At 15.3% G+C, this 21,809-nt stretch overlaps 3 protein-coding genes across 11 annotated transcripts; 1 reads left to right on the top strand and 2 right to left on the bottom strand.

Moving 5' to 3' along the window:
- Nucleotides 1–225: 225 nt before the first annotated feature.
- Nucleotides 226–18,142, bottom strand: LOC100578030 (antitrypsin). 9 transcript variants are annotated; one of them, XM_026443812.1, is made up of 9 exons: nucleotides 14,603–14,806; nucleotides 8,826–8,941; nucleotides 8,509–8,691; nucleotides 8,196–8,406; nucleotides 7,824–8,038; nucleotides 7,455–7,640; nucleotides 7,211–7,346; nucleotides 5,844–5,974; nucleotides 242–396 (listed from the first exon to the last, which is right to left on the bottom strand). In XM_026443812.1, the coding sequence occupies exons 1-9, from the start codon at nucleotides 14,610–14,612 to the stop codon at nucleotides 382–384; spliced, it is 1,203 nt and encodes a 400-aa protein (XP_026299597.1). In that variant the 5' UTR covers nucleotides 14,613–14,806; the 3' UTR covers nucleotides 242–381. The 9 variants fall into 9 exon arrangements, with proteins under 9 accessions (XP_026299604.1, XP_026299596.1, XP_026299597.1 ...); XM_026443813.1 differs by having other exon boundaries at nucleotides 5,847–5,974; nucleotides 14,603–14,805; XM_026443814.1 differs by lacking the exon at nucleotides 242–396 and adding an exon at nucleotides 5,274–5,391 and having other exon boundaries at nucleotides 5,822–5,974; nucleotides 14,603–14,805.
- A 1,227-nt stretch (nucleotides 18,143–19,369) lies between these two features.
- LOC100578061 (late cornified envelope-like proline-rich protein 1) lies at nucleotides 19,370–20,194 on the bottom strand. The gene is made up of 3 exons (XM_003251766.4): nucleotides 20,048–20,194; nucleotides 19,759–19,964; nucleotides 19,370–19,620 (listed from the first exon to the last, which is right to left on the bottom strand). Exons 1-3 carry the CDS (start codon nucleotides 20,088–20,090, stop codon nucleotides 19,420–19,422), a joined length of 450 nt encoding a protein of 149 aa, XP_003251814.1. The 5' UTR covers nucleotides 20,091–20,194; the 3' UTR covers nucleotides 19,370–19,419.
- A 758-nt stretch (nucleotides 20,195–20,952) lies between these two features.
- On the top strand, nucleotides 20,953–21,711 carry LOC102655203 (EKC/KEOPS complex subunit TPRKB). The gene has a single exon (XM_006571841.3). The coding sequence runs from the start codon at nucleotides 21,151–21,153 to the stop codon at nucleotides 21,691–21,693; it is 543 nt and encodes a 180-aa protein (XP_006571904.1). The 5' UTR covers nucleotides 20,953–21,150; the 3' UTR covers nucleotides 21,694–21,711.
- Nucleotides 21,712–21,809: the final 98 nt, after the last annotated feature.

Below are 21,809 nucleotides of genomic sequence, written 5' to 3'. Positions count from 1 at the left end.
TCATATAATTTTTGCCTGAAATATTTGTATTTATTGAAATATTTGGTCAGATTAAAATTCTGTATAAATGATTTTATAAATATATATTTAAATTTATAATTATATAAATTTAATTTTGAAATGAATCCATTTTAAAAATGAATTATATTTCTTAAAGTGAATTTAATATATATAAATATGTATTTTACATATAGAAATTGTATACAATTTATAACATTATTAACATTACCGATAATTTTTAAATTTTAGGTTCGCTAATAAAACCGCTGAATAATGGTACAGTGACATGAGTTCCCTCTTTTTCATTATTTATAGTATTTATGATATAAAAAAAGAATGGCTGTGTAACAATGAAATCGAGTGGAATTTCCAAAGACAATTTCAAAAAAATGGCACCTGAAACAAAAATAATATGCAATTTAAACTATATTGTGAATAACATTTAATAAATAATATACAAGCTAGATTAAATTAGTTAGTTTAAAAATAAATATATAAAATATATTTTACATATGGAAAAATAAAAGAATAAAGGAAAAATAATAGAATAGAAAAATGTGTGTGTGTGTGTGTGTGTATGTGTAAATAATTACAAGTTATAAAGTTTAATTGTAAAATACAGAAATAAATATTTAATTTCATACATATATTTTATATAGAATAAATTATTTATTAAATAATATATATAAAAAAATTTTTTTCATTTTTACTGATCTTTGATTGATATTGATTAAAATGACATAAGTTATGGACATTCATTAAAATTTTTAATTAATATTTGTATGTATATGTAAATACATACATAGATACACAAAAACATATGTATAAATTCATAAATATACATAAATACACATAGATTTATAATGTATATAAGTATATATATGTCATTTCACATTAAATCATTTCTTATCTTTAATATCAAGAATTTTTTTTAAATTCAGATATGATATAAATTATAAAATCAAAAAAATTTTAAGTATTTGTTTTACTGGTTTCGAATTTATTTTATGAAGTTTTGAATTTTGTAATTTGATTGCAAAATTTTGATGATAATTTTCATAAAAATATTATATTTATAAATTTTTACTTCGGAAAGTATTTGTTTCAAATTGCTTTTTTAAATTCAATTTAAATTTTAGTAAGATTTTAGAAAGATTTTAATAGAATTTTAACAGAAAGAAAGATAGCATTTATATAATACATTTTTATATTAAATTAATTTTGTAATATCAAAAATTATAAACAAATTTTTTCTTGAATGCTGAGAATCCAAAATATAATATAACTTTTTACATAAATATGAAAATATTCCTTAAACTACAGATTTTTATATATAAAATGATGTTTTAAAATGAAATCTTTAAGAATAATATCATTTTGAATTTTTTAAAAATCGCAATACGTAATTTCAGATACAATTATAGCAGAATAATAAATTAATATAAAATAATAATAACAATTAAAATAATCAAAATTCAAAAATGGTCGATTTCTTGAAAATAAATCAAAAAAGAATTTTCTATCAAAAATTGGAACAATGTCACTATTATTCTTTTCTTACTTTGATGATATTATATATTTTCAATTTTTAATTATTTAATTTACATTGTCACTTTTAATAATGTTTTATATCTAAATATAAAATGTACTGTATATCTATTAATTTTCGATTAAATAACACGTTATTTTCAATTTTCTTTTTCTTATTTATTACATTACAATTAAGATCTAAAAATCTTAAAAAAGGAAGGAAATATAAAATATGAAAAAAAGCTTATAATTAATTTATAAATGAATTTTTCACTAAAAATTATTTAAAAATTTGTAAATATTATAGCGAAAAATATAGTATATAAGGATAAGCAAAGATCTATATGATAATTTATAAATACTTATTACAATGAATTTATTTATATATTTCAAAAACAAAAGTGTATACATAAAATTGAAAAATATAACAATCTAATTATCGGTCAAATTATTATCATTCAAGATTTTAATATTAATCCCTCGAAGAGTATGAGTTCATTACATTGAATGACAAAATGAAATGATTTATCAATTTTGAAGAATAAAGGTGGAATTTGAGGTCTAAATGCAAGAGTACCCAAAAAAATACCTAAAAAAAAAGAAAAATCATATGTGAATAAGTAGAAATTAAATTTATTCATATAAAAAATATTGTTTTTGTTTTCTACTTTTTTTTAGTAATAATAATAATAGTAATAAATATATATCGTTCTATCAAATGAATGTAAATATTATTTAAATAAACATAAAATTAAACAAAATTATGCAAAATAGATCTTAGAAAGATCCATCATAATGGACAAATGGATAATGGAAAAAATAATATATAAAAATAAATTGAAAAGAAAAAATAATATTTTTTTATTTAAAACTTTGTTTTTGAATAAATCAAGTTAGAAACCTTTTTGATTAATTTCTTAATATCAAAAGTTTTAAACATGAATAAATTAATATGAATAATATAATATATAATATATAATATAATATAATATAATTATATTAATAATATAATATAATAATTATACAATGTATAATAATTATAATTATTATTAATAATAATGATTATTAATTTTATTAAATTTAGTGCTCGATAATTATAAGTTATCATTTTTTAAATTCTTCTGAAGTAATATAATATATCAGATCATTCAGAAAATAATTCCGTTTTTTTATAACTCATACGAAAAACGAAATTACTTTCCGAACGATCTAATAATTAAAATGATATAATATATAATTATCAATTATATTACAATAATTACAAAATTATATTACTATGAAATATTAAGATAAATTTTATATTAAAAAGCTAATTTATTTGGAATATATAAAAGAATAAATTTAAAAATTTTTTAAAAATTAAATAATATTTTAAAAAATTTTAAGAATTTAATTACATCTAATAAGATTAAATAAATACAATCTGAAAATTTAAAATAAAAAAAAATATAAAATCTTTTTAAAAACTAATTATTATTAATAAAATTATAATAATATTAAAATATTTATTGCATAAAATAATTAATTTATAAAAAAATATAAAAAGAGAATGATTCTATAAAAAAAAATAAAGAATTGGAAAAATAAAATAAAAATTATTCATACAAATTTTATTTTTTAAAAAATTTAAATCATTTAATTAATTAAATTAATTAATTTAATAATCTGTTCAATATTTGTTTAATATGTAGCTACATATATGTAACTATATATCAATGAATTTCGCTAGATACTTCTTTTTGTGTTCATGTTTATAAATTACAGATAACATTGCATTAATTTTTTAAAATTTTATTTTATTACTAAATAAGATTTAAAGCTTGAAAAAATATTCTATTTTTTCTGTTTATATATTCGTAAAAACAAAATGCGATAAAAATTTCACATGATATAAGATAAATATTAAAAGAATCTTGTTTTGAAACACAATTTATTTAAAAATTACTATATTCTATTGCTGATATTACTGATATCAACTTTAAAAATAAGTAAAAAAAATTATATTTTTTTAAAAACTCTCCCAACTAAAATCACGTTTCGACGATGAAATAAAACTTTAAAAAAAGATTAGAACAATATTCTCAAATTAAAAAAAATCATTAAAATAAAGAATTAATATAAAATTTTAATATAAAAAGCAATATTATATTCAATTTAATACGAAACCAAGAAAATTTTCAACTGTCTTCAAAGATAATTGAAAAACATAGTTAAGTAAAGATAAAAAAAAAATCTCCTATGAAAAATTTTATTTAGTGTTTTTATCTTTTCATATAGAATGATTTTCTTTTTGCATAAATTATAATGTATTCTGTATATAAATAAAAACAAAATCAGATTTTATTAAATTATGCTATTTCTTATAGAATTGCCTATAGAATTTTGAAATTATGAAAACTTTGACAAATAATAATTTTCGTTTTTATACAAAAAATAAACATCCATTTTATTAATATATTAATTTACTTTTGTTATAATAAATTATATAATAATAATATAATAATAATAAATTGTAAAATTATAAATACAAAGAAGTTTTGTTAAAAATATTTCAAAGAATATTTCAAAGATCAATTTTACTCTTTTAAATAGAATATATAGCTTTTATACCAAAATAATATTAAAATTCTTAAATCTAGATTGATCAATTTAAATAATAATTTAATTTTAATTTTACAAAACTTTATATATATATGTATATGATATAAACACAAAGAAAAAATGTACAATATAAACAAAAAGCTTAAACACAATTTTATTATTTTACAACCAAGAAAATTTTCTATTAATAGAAGATAAAAGTATATCATATTTGTTAAATATTGTATACATATATATATATATATATTTTTAAAACAGATATATTTTTCTTTTTTAAATTAAGAATGTAAAAATTAAAAAAATGATATTATATCACACTGAATGCTTGTTTAATGATGAAAATTTTAAAATGATAATTATATTTTTAATTAAATTAAATATAATTAGTTATGAAATGTTATTGAAATATAAGCTACAAATATCTGTTTCACTTTCATAACAATTTAATTTGATTTTCTGAATTTAAGATTATTATTAATTTTTCTTTTATGAATTGATTTTTGTATATATTTGTATATGTATATAATATATATATATATTATTTATTATATTATATTATATTATAAAAATATATTTAAAAAAACAAATAATGAAAAATAATAATTTAAACTTAAATACGAAAAAAAATAAAATGTAATAAATTAAATAAAATTATATTTTTAAATTAATTTATTTTTTAATTAATTAAAATTGAAATTAATTAAAATTAAATTAGAAATGAAAGTGAAAACTTTTAATGAAAAAAAAAAAAAAATGAAGGAAGAGAAGTAAAAACAAATATTCATAAAAAAATATCTTAGTAAGATGCTATATATAAAATATCTTTTAACATTTATCATATTTTTTAGTATTACTTATTTTTTTTATTAAATAAAAATGATATAAATGCAATTGAATAATAATTTTTTTTTAGGTGTTTTGAGAAAAACTCATTATATAAATTGAATCAATTAATGCAACTTTTGTTAAAATTAAAAATTTGTTAAAATAAAAAATTAATAAAATAATTATATTTGCTATTGATTTTTAATGCAATTTTTTATGTTATAAAAAATAAAAAAGCTTCAATATATTGTGTAAAATCGATTATAAATTGATTATGTCCTTAATTTTCAAGGTGAAAAAAATTCTACCACACAACATTTACTAAGAACAAAATTGTATAGTTATATTTAATAATTGATAAAAATGGTCGATTGACGTAGAACTCAATGGGCTTCGGCGGTGACCAAAAACTTGAAAGAGGCCTTACACTCAGACCTGTCACAAGCAATTAATTGTGAATTATTCGCTTGACCAAAAAATACGAATTAATAATAAATAAGAAAAGAATTGGATAGCTATTATACATAGAAATGCCTTATATTATAATCATAAGTTAAATACAAAACTGGCTAATTTGCATGGCAAATGTCGAGATATAAGGCATTAGTGTATTATATTATCATTATTATATGAAGTAATATTATTAATATAAAAATATAATATTTAATATAATATTATTTAACTATATTAAATAATATTATTATATAATAAATAATAATAATTTATATAAAAAATTGATTATATTAAAATGAATATAAAGAAAGAAAAAGAATGAAAAAAATTAGTAATATTAATTTATAATATAAACAATTTTCGAAAGAATTAAAAAAATCAATTAATTGAAATGAAATAAAAAAATATGAACATAATTATGAAAATCAGACGACTGCCTCAGAATTAATGATTTGGCCTTTGAAGAGAATCATGTTGTCATTTCCTGAAGTGATTGCATAAAGGAATGGTCCATTTACTCGAAATTCTTCTAAGGAAGGATACACGAAGAGTTCAATCTGGTATTCTGTCGAAAAAAATTGCATAATGTTACAAAAAAAAATTATAAAAAAAAATAATCAATATTTTATATTTCATTCTTTATTCTTTCTTTTTTTAATTTTTTTAATTTTTTATTTGTCCAATTCTTTTAATAGATATTGAAATGCATAAAATTTGCATATGATTTATGATTAATTATAAATATAAAGAATCTAAATAAATAAGTATTATTATTTGGTAATGATTCAATTATTCAATTTATATTAAACATTTTTTTAGAGAGTCCAATAATTAAATATTTATATCTTTAAAAACGATTATTTTTAATAAATAATAAAAATAAATTATTATGAATAATATTTATTAATATATATATGTGTATATATATATATATATATATATATATATTATTTTTCATTAAACAATGAAAGCAATATACAATATGTACTATTACAAGAACAAAAAATATATAATAACAAATAATTATTAAACAAAAACAAAAAGTATTATGTAATGCAAAGCAAATTCAATAAGCATTTTAATGTATTAATATATTCATAAAGCATTATTAAAAATTTTTCACAAAAACACATTTGATATTTATAATACATTCAACATAGAATAGATGAGTATATATATATATGAGAAAATAAAAATCATAAAAAAATACATATATATACGAGTTTTTAATTTAACTGAAATATTAAAATAATTAATAAATGATTTGTTAATTATTTCCAAAATGTTTAAAAATTTAGAATAATAATAAAATAAACAAAAAGTCAAATTAAGCAAAATATTATTTAAGATATTATAATCTAAAATAAATAATTATATTATATATAATATTATAATAGTATAATTAAATATCATTTAAAATAATAGATTTAGATAAATTATATTTTTAATAAAAGAAAAGTAATGTTTATTATATATATATATAATTTATTTTAAATGAACATATCACATAAAAAAATACTATTATATAAATACTATGATGTTATGTAATTATACTGGATTAAATTTTTTATTATTTAGTTTTGAATTATTTAATACTTTCTAATAATATAAGTAAATCAATATCATGATACTATTAAACATTACTATTATACAAAAAAATAATAAATAAATGATTATTTATTTATTATTATTATATTTATTTATTATTATTATATTATAATCTTTATTATATATGTTTTTAAAATAATATCTTATTTAATTTTAATTACAAATAAACGAAATAAAATTTTCATTTACTTACCAGTAGCAGCAGCAGCTTCGCTACCTTCTTCATTTACTTCAATAAATGCTTTTTGTATAACTTTATTAATTTGTATATTTTCGTCACTAATTCCAGAAAAATTAGCATGTGAAGTAAATGCATCAATTAATCCCATCTATACAGAATAAAAATTAAAGAAATATTTATTTTTATATAAATTATTATTTTTTTAGAAATATTTATTTTTATATATTTTATATATATTATTATTTGCATATTATACCTTTTGTAAAACAGTATTAAGATGTATTTCACTTTCTACTTTGAATTTTGGTAAATATAATTGTATTTCTTGTTCATATCCTTGATTTAGAATATCGGATAATTTTATATTTTGTAATTTTTTTTCAACTTCAGTTAAACCATCAATTTCATTTGGAAGAATTATAATCATATTTAATTCATCACCCTAAAGAACTTCTTTGTTTAATTTTGTTTACATTTTCCTTTTTTTTATTATAATAGATAATTATAATAAAAAATTATAATAAATACAATTTTTTTATATATTACTGATTTTCTTAAATATATATAATAAAAAATTATAATAAATAAAATTTTTTTTATATATTACTGATTTTTTTAAATTTACCTTGTAGGGTATTACAATAAATTTAGCATTTAAATTAGAAAGTTCACCATATTTATATTTGCCTTGTTTATACATGGTAGGAACATTTTTTATTGTATTCTTATTAACATGAAATGGCATATCCTTAGTATAATCAGGATTGAACTTATTTTTCCATTGGCCTTTAAAATAAACTGCATTAACAAGTACTAATGTTGTCATTTCATTCAAATCACCTATTTAAAAAACATTAATCAAATATATAAATCATTATAACTGAAATTAAAAATTATTTATGTTTTAAAATGTCATATTATACATTCAATTTTTCAAAACAAAAAATTTATAACATTTTTTTTATTTTTTAATAAAAAGCAAAAATTATTTACAAACCAGCAGTTATAAGATCCTTAATAAGATTATTTGTATTTTGTTCAACCCATGTATTAATAATATTTGCTGCCTCCATGGACTTGGCAAAATTTATTACTTGAGTAGCAGAACGGAAGTAATCTTTTGTCAAATCTTTAAAAATTGGTTTGATACCAAAATTTTTACCTATGAAAACTTTATTTGCAAGAAGCAGTTTATTTTCTTTAACATCCTATATTAAAATATGTATAAAGAACAATATAAATAAAATAATAATAAATAATGATAAGTAAAAATAAAAAATGATAATAAAAATAAATAAATTAATACGAACATTAAGATTATCGATAAGTGTTTGATAACCAGACTTGGCAAGACTGTCTGAAGATGGAAGATGAAGTACATTTCTAAATTGGTTTTCTGTTTCTCCTTGAGCTCCATAAGCAGTCATAGCAAGAACAATATCTGCACTTAGAGGAGACATTATAAGATTGCCAGAATGTTCTTTCACTACAGTCTGAAAAAAATGTTTATTCTTATAGTTTATTAATTTTTATTAATAACTAATAATTTTTATTAGTAATTAAAATTTTTAATTTGAATATTAATTTTACAAAATATACTATTTATACAGTACAACATTTCTTTTACCTGAAATAGTGAAGAAGAGAATTGATTTGTGCTTTCTAAAACAGCACTTAATGCTTCATTTTCTGCTTTTGCCATTATTATTAAAGTAAAACCCAACAACCAAAAACTTCCTGTCACTAGAAAAATTTATTAGAAAATTATTATTAAGAATTTTATTTATTTATAATTTAATTTATTTATTTTGAAATTATAATTTTTTTATTAGAAACTAAATATTTAAATATAATAATAAACAATATATAAAATATTATATTATAAATTTATTATTAAGTTTTTTATTGTTATAAATAATTTTTAATATTAAAAAATTTGAAATTTAAAAATTTATTATTATTCAATATATTTATATACAAAGTATATTGAATTAAACAAATTATAATTTAAAATTATATAAATTATAAAATTATAAAAATGAATTATAACTAAAATTATATAAATTATATATTAAATATTATATTATAAAATTAAAAAGATATTAATTAAAATTTCATGAAAACCATAAATTTATAATTATAAATTTATTTTTATTTTAATATATTAATATATTATATTTTAATATTATTATTTAATTGATTCTTGGTTCTATTTATATATTAATATATTTTAATACATTTTTATATTATATGATATCATAGAAAGTCAGTTTTATTTTATTTTTAAAATTTTATTTTTAATATTATGTAATCATTATTCAATATCAAATATTTGGTAATGCAATATTATTAGAATTTAAAAATGTAAAAAGTTCCATAAAATATAGTGCTATGTATGTATGTATATATAATTAATGTACAAATATATAATATATATGTTTCATAAATATTCCAGTATTTATTATGTGTGATTTCAAATTCAAAATTTAAAATTCACTATTCAAAGTTCACTATTTATGAAAAATTAAGTTTATAAAAAATTATCAATTACATATGATGATTAATGAAAACCAAAATGTTTCTTAATGTCATCCTTAAAAAAATATAAAATCATTTAATTATTACTAATTATATTATTTAATTTGTAAATTTATCGTATTATTTTATGTTTATTATTTAATAAATTTTTTTATATTAAGTAAATTATAAATATTTGTTTTTTTTTAATTTTATATTAATATTCTATTACTAAAATTATATTATATAATAAATAATATCTTTATCTAATACTATTTTTATCAAATCGTACAATATATAATTGAAAATAAATTAAAATTATCTTATTCAAAATTATTTCAATTTTAAAAATAAAAAATAAATAATATAAATAAAATCGTTTTATTTATGTATATATATTTATTTTTATATTTTATCTTATATTTATAAATATTTTTTAAAGAAAAAAGAACAAAACAAATATAATAAACTCAGATAAAATAATGTATTATTTACATAAAATAAATACATAGAGAGAATATTTATTATTAAAATACATATACATATTAAATTATATTAAGACAATTATTTAAAACAGTTATTTTAATGATTCAATGATCTTGAAATATGTTGTCAAGGACAACATTCTAAACAAGTTTTCTCTATACATACATATAAACATAGCTCAATATAAAAATATTCAATATAAAATACTAAAATATAAAATATATTCTATATATATAATTTAAACTATATAATTTCTATATGATGAGTTTTGTTTCAGTACGATTTCATCATATTCATTAACTATGTTTCGAAATAAGTTCCATTATATAAGGAACTTAAGTTTCAAGGATATAAAAAATAAATTAATTAGAATTATTATCTAAAATAAAAATAGCTTATTATTTATTTACTTTATAAAAAAATGCATAAAATAAAATTTATTGTATTCGATAAAATATTTTGATTTTTTAATATCATATTTCATCATTTTTGAAGATATCAAATATTCTTTTTTGAAATAATAAAATAATAAAGCACATAAAGTTTTTTTAAATAGAATTGCTAATTTTTTTATTTTTACTTTTTTTACTTTCTTTTAGATGTTAAACAAATGAATTTAATGAACTATAATAAAATGATCTTCAATTGATTTCAAAACAAAAAAATTTATAAAACTATTTAGTCTCTTTATTTTATTTGAATTCGTTATATATTTTTAGTTTTTTTTATAAGGAATAATAAAAGATAATTAATATAATACTAGATGATAATAGATTTATTAGTACATATTAACCGTAGAAAACATATAACAGCGTATATAAAATTCTGGTTTTGTTCATTGTATCATCGTTTAAAAAAATGTTAAAATATAAATTATTACAAATTTGAACACATATTTTCAACAGAAGAGTGAAATTTGAAGATAAATTATAAAATTATTTTCCATAAATATTCGTTCTGTTTTGAAATTCAAAATCATTTGAAAATTATTTTAAATAATTAAATTTATCTCCTTATTAACTATAAACAACAAAAATAGAAACATAAAAAAAAATAACATAAAATAACATAAAAAAAAATATAATATCATTTAAAATGTTCATGATTTTGATATTTTGAAAAATATAAAAAAATGTAATATATATATATATATATATTATACATTATTGAGTTTATATTGTGTGAATTTCTAATTAAAAAAATTTTTATTTTCGTATTAAAAAATACTATTATGTTGAAATTTAAATTATACTAATGCCAAAATAAGAATTCTTCCATACATCTAACATAATGATAAATGTAAATTCTATAATAGATAATAGATATAATATTAAATTTAGCTAAATAACTATTTTTATTAAATAAAAATTAATTTATTAAATAGTAATAAATCTAAGCTAAATTAAATTTAATCTGTTTAATTGTAAATCAGATTATAAATATATGAAATCTAATTCAAACTAACTCAAATCTATTTCACACATTAGAAATATTATTATTATATTTTTATAATATTTATTATTATATTAAATATATAATTAACATATTATATCTCTGAAACAAAAATTGTGCAATCTAATAAATATGGCCATATTAAATTTCCGATATATTTTGAAAAATGTATCGGTTAAAAAAGTTCAATTTTCGAATATATATTATTATTTTACATTAGAATAATAATTTAATTCTGAAAAAACTGTTTCTGTAAGATAATATAAAAATCATTATTATTAAAAATTAAATATGAGATATTCAAAGAACTGGATATCAAATAATGATTTCTGATAATGAATAATTATATACATAATAATTGTATACATTGAAAAAAATTAATCGGAAGTTTTTTATTATCATAATTTAAGATTATTGAAATCAATGAAAACAATTATTTTATAAATTTATTACTCATATTGTTTTAAATTTTTATATTTCATTAAATAAAAATAAAAATTTCAAATATCAATTATTTAATATGATAATTTAATATCTTTCATATATGTATTTATATAAAGAAATTTCAAAATGATTAAATAAGAAAATGAAGACACATACCATATACATATATACAAAAAGATAAATACAATATTTCCCTGATGTGATTCAAACTGGGGAAAACCCAAACGTGAACAAATATCATAATAATCCGGTTGTTTTCAACTCAAATAATAATGCATGGAATATTATACAAGGAAAAAAAATTTTTTTATGACCACTATATTCATCAATTTAAAGATTATTAAATACAGATTAATAAATTTATAATTTTAGTCACTATGAATAATCGATATTACAATCATTATTATATTGATGATATTATTATATATTGACATTTATTTAATGATTATATATATATATATATATATAATATTATGTATATTATATTATATATATTATATAATTAAATATGATTTTTTAAACTTCTTTTATATATATCCATGTTATTTCATATTTATTTAATTTAATATTAGATAAAATTTATGTAGAAATTTATTATTTATATATTATATTATATATATATATATTATTTATATAATTATTATTAAATAATAATTAATTAATGTAATTATTCATTTTTCAAATTATTAAATAAAAAAAATTAAATTATAATAAATTATATATATAAATTTCATTTATTCATATTATAAAAATAATATATATAAAACTAATTTATATTATGAAAGTATAAAAAGATTTTTGATCAAGCAATAAAAATTTTATTTTTTTATATTTTTATAAAACATCATACTTTTGTAATTTTTTGGGAGGAATCATTTTTTTATATCATTGCGTTAAAATTATCATGATATAAAGCTTTTGCATTCAAGAATATTAATTATTTATTAAAATAAACAAGCAATATTATAAAATGAATATTATAAAACCAATAGAATTTTAATTTATTATTTTTTTAAATTCCTTCGTGTTATTTAATAAAAATATTGAGATATAATACTTATTTCATATTTATATTATTTATTTTTATCATTATAATTATATTTAAAAAAATTTTTTCACTTTCATTTCATTTTTTTTCAATTACTTTAATATTTTAATATATATAATATATTTTAATAATATTTTAATATTTTAATAACTTTAATGTAATAAATTGATATCTTATTATTACTTATAATTTACGTATTATTATTACTTAAAAATACGTATTATTATTACTTATAATTATATATAATAATTTACAAATATATGTATATAAACAAATATATAGACGCGAAATACTTTATTATTTTTCTTATCATACAATTTTACAAACTTCAAGTTAAAATATTTTCTAAATTAAAGATTTTTTGACATAAATAATTTAAAATTATAAAAAAATTATATAAAAATACAATAAAAATTATATAGTTCCATTTAAAAAATTGATCTTTATATTTCTATATGTTAATTTAAAATTTTACAATATAGAATAAATAACATTTGTAAAAATATTTATTTCACAATATTTTTTCCTTAAAATCATTGTATTTATTACCAAACAATTATACAAATAATAATTTAAAAAACTTTCAAAAAAAATCATTCATTAAAAATATAAATTTTTAATTTTTAATTTTACTTATAAAATTTGAACTTTTGTTGATTACTGTATTTATATTTTAATTATGTTTATTTTTTATTAATTAAATAAAATAATTTAATATATTATATAAAAAATTTAAAATATTACCTAAATATTTTTAGCATATAAAATTAATTTACTTTTTAAATTTTATTTTAATTATTTATATGTGAAAAATATAATTAATTATATTAAAGATAAAAAATATGAAAAATTTAATCAAAGATTATTGTTGCAAATTATATTAATATTAATAAGAAAATTTATAAGTTTATTTATTAAATAATAATAAAGCAAACAATATTAAAAAAGAAAATAATATTTGTAAATATAAAATTAGTTAATATTATTTTTTAAAAATAATAGTTAGAAATAGTAATATTACTTAATTTCGATAATTAAATAATTAAATTTAATAATTAAATTATCTAAAAAAAATATGTTATAAAAAAAAAATTTTTTTAAACTTAATCAATTTTATTTAATATATATCAAAAATTTTTAAATAAAAAAATATAATTTTTTTAAAAAATTAATATACAATAAAAATATAGAAAGCAATGAATTATAATTTCAGACAATTTTTTATTTAGATTTAATTATTTAATCTAAATAATATATATATAATATATATATATAACATTAAAATCCTCTAATGTAATATTAAGTAATATTAATATAATATAATGTTAATTTTCTGATATTAATATTATGATATCATTAAATTTCAAAATCCATATTTTGAATATTTTATATATATAATACTTTATCTAATTTAAAACAAGATTCACATTTGATCGAAAATATACAAATTTACTTACTTATATGCATATTAGTCTTTTCAAAAGCTGTCAATTCTCTTCAAAAGCTAAACGTAGACTGTAAGGAATAGCTGAACGAATATAAAGTACGGTAAAGAACTCCAATCCTATGGAAAGAATAAGCCTACCAAGAATTGACAACAAATACTCAACCAATCGCGAAGTGCATGTTCAATTATATATATGATCGTACACAGTTAACATAAATTCATAACATTAAATCTGATATTCAATATTAATAGAAAAATTACAGATATAAACAAAAAAATAATACTTGATATTATTTAACAAAAATATTAATCTGTTTTTTTCTGCTATAGTTTTTTCAGATCATTAACAACATCATTATTTATGTAGAAATGTTTAGATATGAGTTTTTAAAATATATTTTAAAATATAAGTATAGTATAAATTATAGTAATATTCGTTAAAATTTCAATAGAATTGTATCATTTAAATTACAATAACTTAGTCATTATTGTTCAACCATTTAATATTTTGAATTCATTAACATAACCTAAACTTTTGATAAAAATAGGGAATAGATAATATATATATATTTAGTTAGAACAAGCAAGAAAACAATAGACCAAGCAATATTTATGATCATATTTCAAACAAATGCCACATAATATGTTATACATTCAATTATTTAAATTTCTAGAATTTTCAGTTTATTTGAGTATTTATTTTGTTTACTAATAAAAAACTCATCCGATTTATATTTTATTTTTATCAAGAAATTCTTTAATCCATTAATATTCTTAAAAAAATAAAATGAAAATATATTATTATAAAAATTAATTTTGCAACATTTCATTATAATATACATATACATCTTTTTCAATTTTATAAAATATCATATAATGGCTTAAAATAATTTTCTTCTTTCATTCATATTTTTCTTATTTTTTTTTATTTATTTTTCATATAATACATTTTATAAAATTTATATCAAAATATTTATAAATAAATGATATTTTGATATAAAAATATGAATATTTCTTTAGAAAATGAAGAATTTTTATAAATTAAAATAATAGAAAATATATAATGATTTAAATTTAACTTTCATATATCTTTTATTTATAATATTTATTTATAAAAAAAATTACATCAAATTATGTTTACTTAAAACCACTTAATTTTTATTTAAAACATTTTTCACTATATAATCATTACATAATCATTATTTATAAAATTCATAATCAAAATAATTTTATATATATTCTACATAGATATATTATTTAAATTGATTTATTAAAAATAAGTAAAAAAGCATTAAATAAAAAATTATTAAATTAATATTAAATTATTTATACCAAAAAATTTATTAATTAATTTTAATTTTATAAAATTTAATTATAAAAAAAATAAAGAAAATATAAACAAACAAATATCATTTCATATCTTTGTTAAATTCTATAAAATTAAAGTTAAAATATTTCCTAAACTATAATAGTTTTTTATTATAAGTGATTTAATAATTTTTTATTACTTATTAATTACTTATTGATTTTTTTATATACAATGAGTTATATTTATAAAATGTATTTACAAAAGTATAATTCTTAATTATAAAATAAAGCTGTTTAATAATTTTTGACTTAGAAAAATATTCTTTACATCATATGACATATTGATATATATATATATATGAAATTTCTTCATTAAGATTTGTACTACAATATAATTAATAAATATTTTATACATAATAATAATAAATTTTTTGACTATTGAAATTATGAGAAACAATAAAACAAATATTATATTAAAAATTATGTAGAGTATATATGTAAGAGTATAATTTAACAAATTCATCATATTGAAAATAGATATGAAGATAGAAGTTAAAAAATGAAATAGAATTAAATACATATATTACATGTAGGTATTGTCGAAGAAAAATTAAATATTTCATAAAAAATAATATATATTTTCTAAATTTATTGATAAAATAAAAAAATATATAATATTAATTTGTTGCAATATAGAATTATTCATATCTTGTTTTAAAATTTAAAAATTAATTTTAAATATTTTACGTAAAAATAGTATTTAATATAAATAAGTCATATGCAATCTGGACAATTTATTTATATATTATCTATATTATATATTATATTTATTATATTTATATTTATCTATATATTTATATATTTAAGTAATTCTGAATAGATACGAATATGATATGTGATATTTATATACTCTGACTACTAATAAATATATATAAATTATTTTTTCTTTTTCGTTTTCGTTTTTATTATAAGTTTGATTAAATAAAGTCATAAAAAAAGAAAATATTTTCTTATTATATTTTGATTAATTTAATCTCAATTTAGATTATTATCAATCATAATAATCTAATAATAATAATAAGAAGAAGAAGAATAATAAATATTATATATAAATACTATATTGTATACTATATTGTAGTAATAAATTATTTTTTTTCATATATTTATCATTATAGCATATTGTTGATATAAATGATTATAATCATTTTAAGAAAAAACATTATTAAAATGTAATCAAACAAAATATATTAATTAAGTACAGAAAATATTAATGAAAAAATGATTCTAATTTTTAATTTTAATTTTATTCTTTATTATTTTTCACAAAAATTTTTACAAAAATATTATATATTTGTCTTTTAATGATTAGTTTATATTACCATAAATCATATTATGATATTAATCACATCTAGTGCTATTAATTAATTGATATCAAAAGTATAAAAAAACATATGAAGTTCTTCAAATAATACTATATAGATGAATGTTAAAATATATTCCATAAATCAAATGAAATCATAAAAATTATAAATATGAGAATCATAAAATATTTTTTTTATAATTTAAAAATATATAAAAAATATAATAATAAAAAATAATTAATATTAAATTAATTTCATAAGATATTTTTATTATTATTACAATGATAATGATATATAATAATTTTGGTATATAATATATTTTGGTATAAATTTAAAAATATTAAAAATATAATTTATAATACAATTTATAATAATTAAAATAAATTTATAAATATTAATATTATATAATTTATAATTTTATTACATATTCTTATTCTTTAATAATATTCAGATTATATTATATATATATTATATATTAATTAACATTTTATAACAATTTTATAAATAAATTTTAGTTAACTCTACTCATATGTAGTAGAAAAGTACTCAAGAAAAGATATCACAAGTATATTAGCATTAGAACATTTATTTAAATAAATTAATAGATAATTAATAGATAAAACTAGGATAAATATATATTTATATATTTAACATCATAAAAAAATATAATTTATGTAAAAATTTTCACTGTTTGAAAAAAATATATATTTGTATTATAAAAATTCTCTTATATGATAAGATATTTTAAATAAAAAAAATATTTCGAAAAAATTACCTGATAAATTATAGTTGTTAAGATAAATATAGTTACTTTTAAGCTTCAGGATTAATTAAAAACTGTTAAAAAAACTATATAACCATATATTATAAACAAATCTATATTGATAAGATTATTTGTAAAATTAATACGTTATCTTATTAATAGATTTTTGTCTAACTATATTATATATATATAAAAATATATAAAAAAAAATTCCCTACATCTTTAATCTTTTCATAGAATATTTTTATTTATAATTTTATTATAATTTTATTTATGATAAATGAAGAAAATAAAAAATAAAAAATTCACATTTTAAAATTTAAAATTTAATCAAAATGTACCCAAATGTACGATATGTACATAAAAATAGCTATATGATAAAAATATGAAAATTTTTTAAGATATTAGCAAATACAAATAAATTATGATAATAAATATATTTTTATATATAATACCGTCTTTTACTAATTAGTAATTTTTAATATTTGCAAAAATAAATATTCACATTCATTAACAAAAAAATAGTATCGTTAAACTATGATATTTAGAAAAATATAAGAAGCATCTTTATTTATAATAATTGGAATTTCGCATACAGATTTTCTGGTTAGAAAATTTAGTAAAGATTGTATATTTATTTTTATAATGATTTCACGAAAAAATAGTTTTTCCATAGAACTGAAATTAAATATCCACTTTTAAAACAAAGGTCCTAAAGAGTTTAAGACATCAATAAATATTTCAAAATCTTAAAAAGATTTGATACAAGATATATGAAAAATATTATGAGTTTCTATATTAAATTTCATTTGAGATATTAACATTTTCTCATTAATAATATCTGTAATAATTAATTCTATAATTATTCAATACTATCATTTCTAGGCAAAATATCTTATACATTTTTATTTTATGTTTGTTTTGTAGCATAAATTGGTTATAATCTGATTAGTTTATTCCAATAGATCTGATTTTTTACTGAAATTATTATATTAACTGAAAATGTCATATTAATCATTTTTTATCTTTAATAATAGATAAAACATTAAAATAAGTTTTAATAATACTAATATCTAAGTTTTAATAAACATTTTCATTATGTCAATGGTAATAATAAAAATTCAATAAAAAATTCATTTATTTTTTAATTCTAAAAAATAAAAAAAATTAATAACTTTTTTATTTATTTATATTATTTATTATATTTTGAGTAATTTTTTTTAAATTTATAAAATATTTTTTATTAATTTTTTATTAATTTGAATGAAAAATATTTTTAAGATTTTATGTTTTTTAAAAATCAATATAAATACACATTTAATTTTATAATAATTTTAATTTATCGGCATATAAGCATATTATACAAAATTAATGTAATATAATAAAAATAAATTGTTATGCCTTTTCGAAATATTCACGATGAATATCTATACCGCGAAATGCTCTATTCTTGTCGCAACATTTTTCATGACCGGGATGTTTTTGACAAAGATCACAACCACACACTGGTTCGCGTGGTACTTGCGGGCCACATTTAGGTGGACAAGGAGGTGGTGGCTTTGGTTTTTCTTCACAACAACATGCTCTACAAGGATCCTATAATTTTTTATAAGTCTCATGTTTTTACATTCAAAAATTTTAATCAAATAAAAAAAAAAATGATTTAAAAAATATAGTACAAGATGATCACATAAAAATGATTGATATAAAACTAAATAAAATTATTAAAAATACCTGCATTTTAATATAACAAGATTTAATTGGAGAACAGAAATCAGTGGGACTTTTATATTCGAATTTCTTTGTAGAATCAAATTTTTTATCTTCGTCGGACGGTTTTAAATCATTTTTGGGTTCTTCTTCGATTTTTTTCTTTTTCATATAAGGAGGACATGCAGAGGATTTCTTTTGTGAAGAAATCCAAATAATTCCAGTATTTACTAATTAAATAATAAATTATCTAAGAAAAAAACTAATTTATAAAAATTCTAAAGAATTTACATTAAAAATATAAATCACTTACAAACTTTATTCCATACACTTTTGCATGAATTTTCATCAGTCATAATTTGCTATAATTTTTTATTTTTAAACTAATATCGTTTTCAAAATATTTTATTATTTTCGAAATAATTATTTTAATACTTTATAAATTTTAATAATTTATTTTTTAATAGACAACCAAAACTAGGAATTATTTTATGATTAATAAAATAATGAATTTATTCGATCTTCAATCTTTTCTCGATGTTTTCTCGTATATATATATTTTATGAATTTTTTAAATACTTGATATTCATCTTTTTATTTCATAAATATTTTAAATAACTTAAATGCCAAAGCAACACATTTTTTATAAATTACAATAATTTAAATATTTAAACTTTAATTAGTTAATAATTTGGAAACATATATTGTATAATATTATTGATGTAAATATAATAGAGAGGTCAGGAGAGTATTTCCTTTTATTGTTCACAGATATGCGGTTCTATATGATTTTTATGATGTAACATTTTTGGTTCATTTTCATGAATATGTTAGATTTGTGAAAATCAACCAATAAAATTTACATTCTTTTCATTTGTCAACTTATGAAATTACTTCGTTTTATGATTTATTTTGTAATTTTAAATTTAATATTAAATTATATAATATTATATAATATTATATAATAATATATAATTATATAATATTATTTTTAATAACATCGTTGTAATTATTACTGAATATTGATATATATTAAAATTATATATATATGATTTTTATAATAAAATTTAATTATTTTAAATTAAAAATAGAAAAGAATTAAAAAAGAAAAAGTTTATTTTTTTATTATTTTTTCATGGTATAAACAGAAAATAAAAAAATATGTAGAATAACTATATAATTATAAAACCAATGTTCTATTTTGATTAAATTTATTTTGTTTTTTGATTACGTAACTAATTTTTAATTCGGAATAAGTTTCAATCAGTTTTATCATAGAAAATATAATATTTCAAGTAAAATATTATACATAAAACAAATGTAGTTATAATTAATGTTATAATTTTGACATAATTATAATTAATATTTTTAATTTGTAATCTATTACTGTGCATAAATTTAATATTTATAAAAAAAATGAGTGATTATACTGTATCATTAGATCCTGAAACAGAAATGTTTTGTACATTATATTTATTTGAAAATGTCCAAAATTCTAATGAAATACGTAGGAAAGTTATGAATAATGAACTTTCTTGCTCTATTATAAAAGCATCACTTGTAGTAGATTCTTTCCAAGTAATAACAGCTGCTAATAAAACTGCAATTAGTGCAAAGATGAATCAGATTACTACAAAAAATATATATACTGAAGTATTATTTAATTTATCAACCTCAAAAAATATATCACGTGCATTAATAGAATTTGGAATCAGTGATGATGATAAAAATATACTAATAATGTTAATATATAAAGAAAATGATAAAAAATTAATATCAAAAACAATAATGGATATTGTAAAAGGACAAAATATATCAATTTCAAGATTATCTGAGTTTACAGACTTTGATTTAATAAAGAAAATATATAAAATTGAAGAAGATGAATTAAATGTTTCTAATTTTATTAATTCTATTGTTTCTAGAATTAGTTGTAAAGATTTTATGTCATTGAAATAAAAATTTTTCATAAAATTATTAATGCTGTAATAAATATGAAAAATATTATAATTAATGTATCAATTTATTTTTTTAATAAATATTTTAAATGTATCAATTAAATACATGAATAATAT

Source organism: Apis mellifera, linkage group LG11, assembly GCF_003254395.2.
Source record: "Apis mellifera strain DH4 linkage group LG11, Amel_HAv3.1, whole genome shotgun sequence".
NCBI lineage: Eukaryota > Metazoa > Arthropoda > Insecta > Hymenoptera > Apidae > Apis > Apis mellifera.
Note: the sequence above shows the minus strand (reverse complement) of the source record. Positions and strands in the feature narration are given on the sequence as shown.

What these genes read in the sequence shown, in the direction of transcription:
- LOC100578030 (XM_026443811.1), bottom strand. An exon ending in TTATTGTAATACCCTACAAG is followed by an intron (nt 7,641 to 7,823) that starts GTAAATTTAAAA and finishes GAAGTTCTTTAG; the next exon opens with GGTGATGAATTAAATATGAT. An exon ending in TTAATACTGTTTTACAAAAG is followed by an intron (nt 7,347 to 7,454) that starts GTATAATATGCA and finishes TATTCTGTATAG; the next exon opens with ATGGGATTAATTGATGCATT.
- LOC100578061 (XM_003251766.4), bottom strand. Translation starts at nt 20,090, where the DNA reads ATGACTGATGAAAATTCATGCAAAAGTGTATGGAATAAAGTTT. An exon ending in AAGTGTATGGAATAAAGTTT is followed by an intron (nt 19,965 to 20,047) that starts GTAAGTGATTTA and finishes TTATTTAATTAG; the next exon opens with TAAATACTGGAATTATTTGG. An exon ending in CTTGTTATATTAAAATGCAG is followed by an intron (nt 19,621 to 19,758) that starts GTATTTTTAATA and finishes AAAAAATTATAG; the next exon opens with GATCCTTGTAGAGCATGTTG.
- LOC102655203 (XM_006571841.3), top strand. Translation starts at nt 21,151, where the DNA reads ATGAGTGATTATACTGTATCATTAGATCCTGAAACAGAAATGTTTTGT.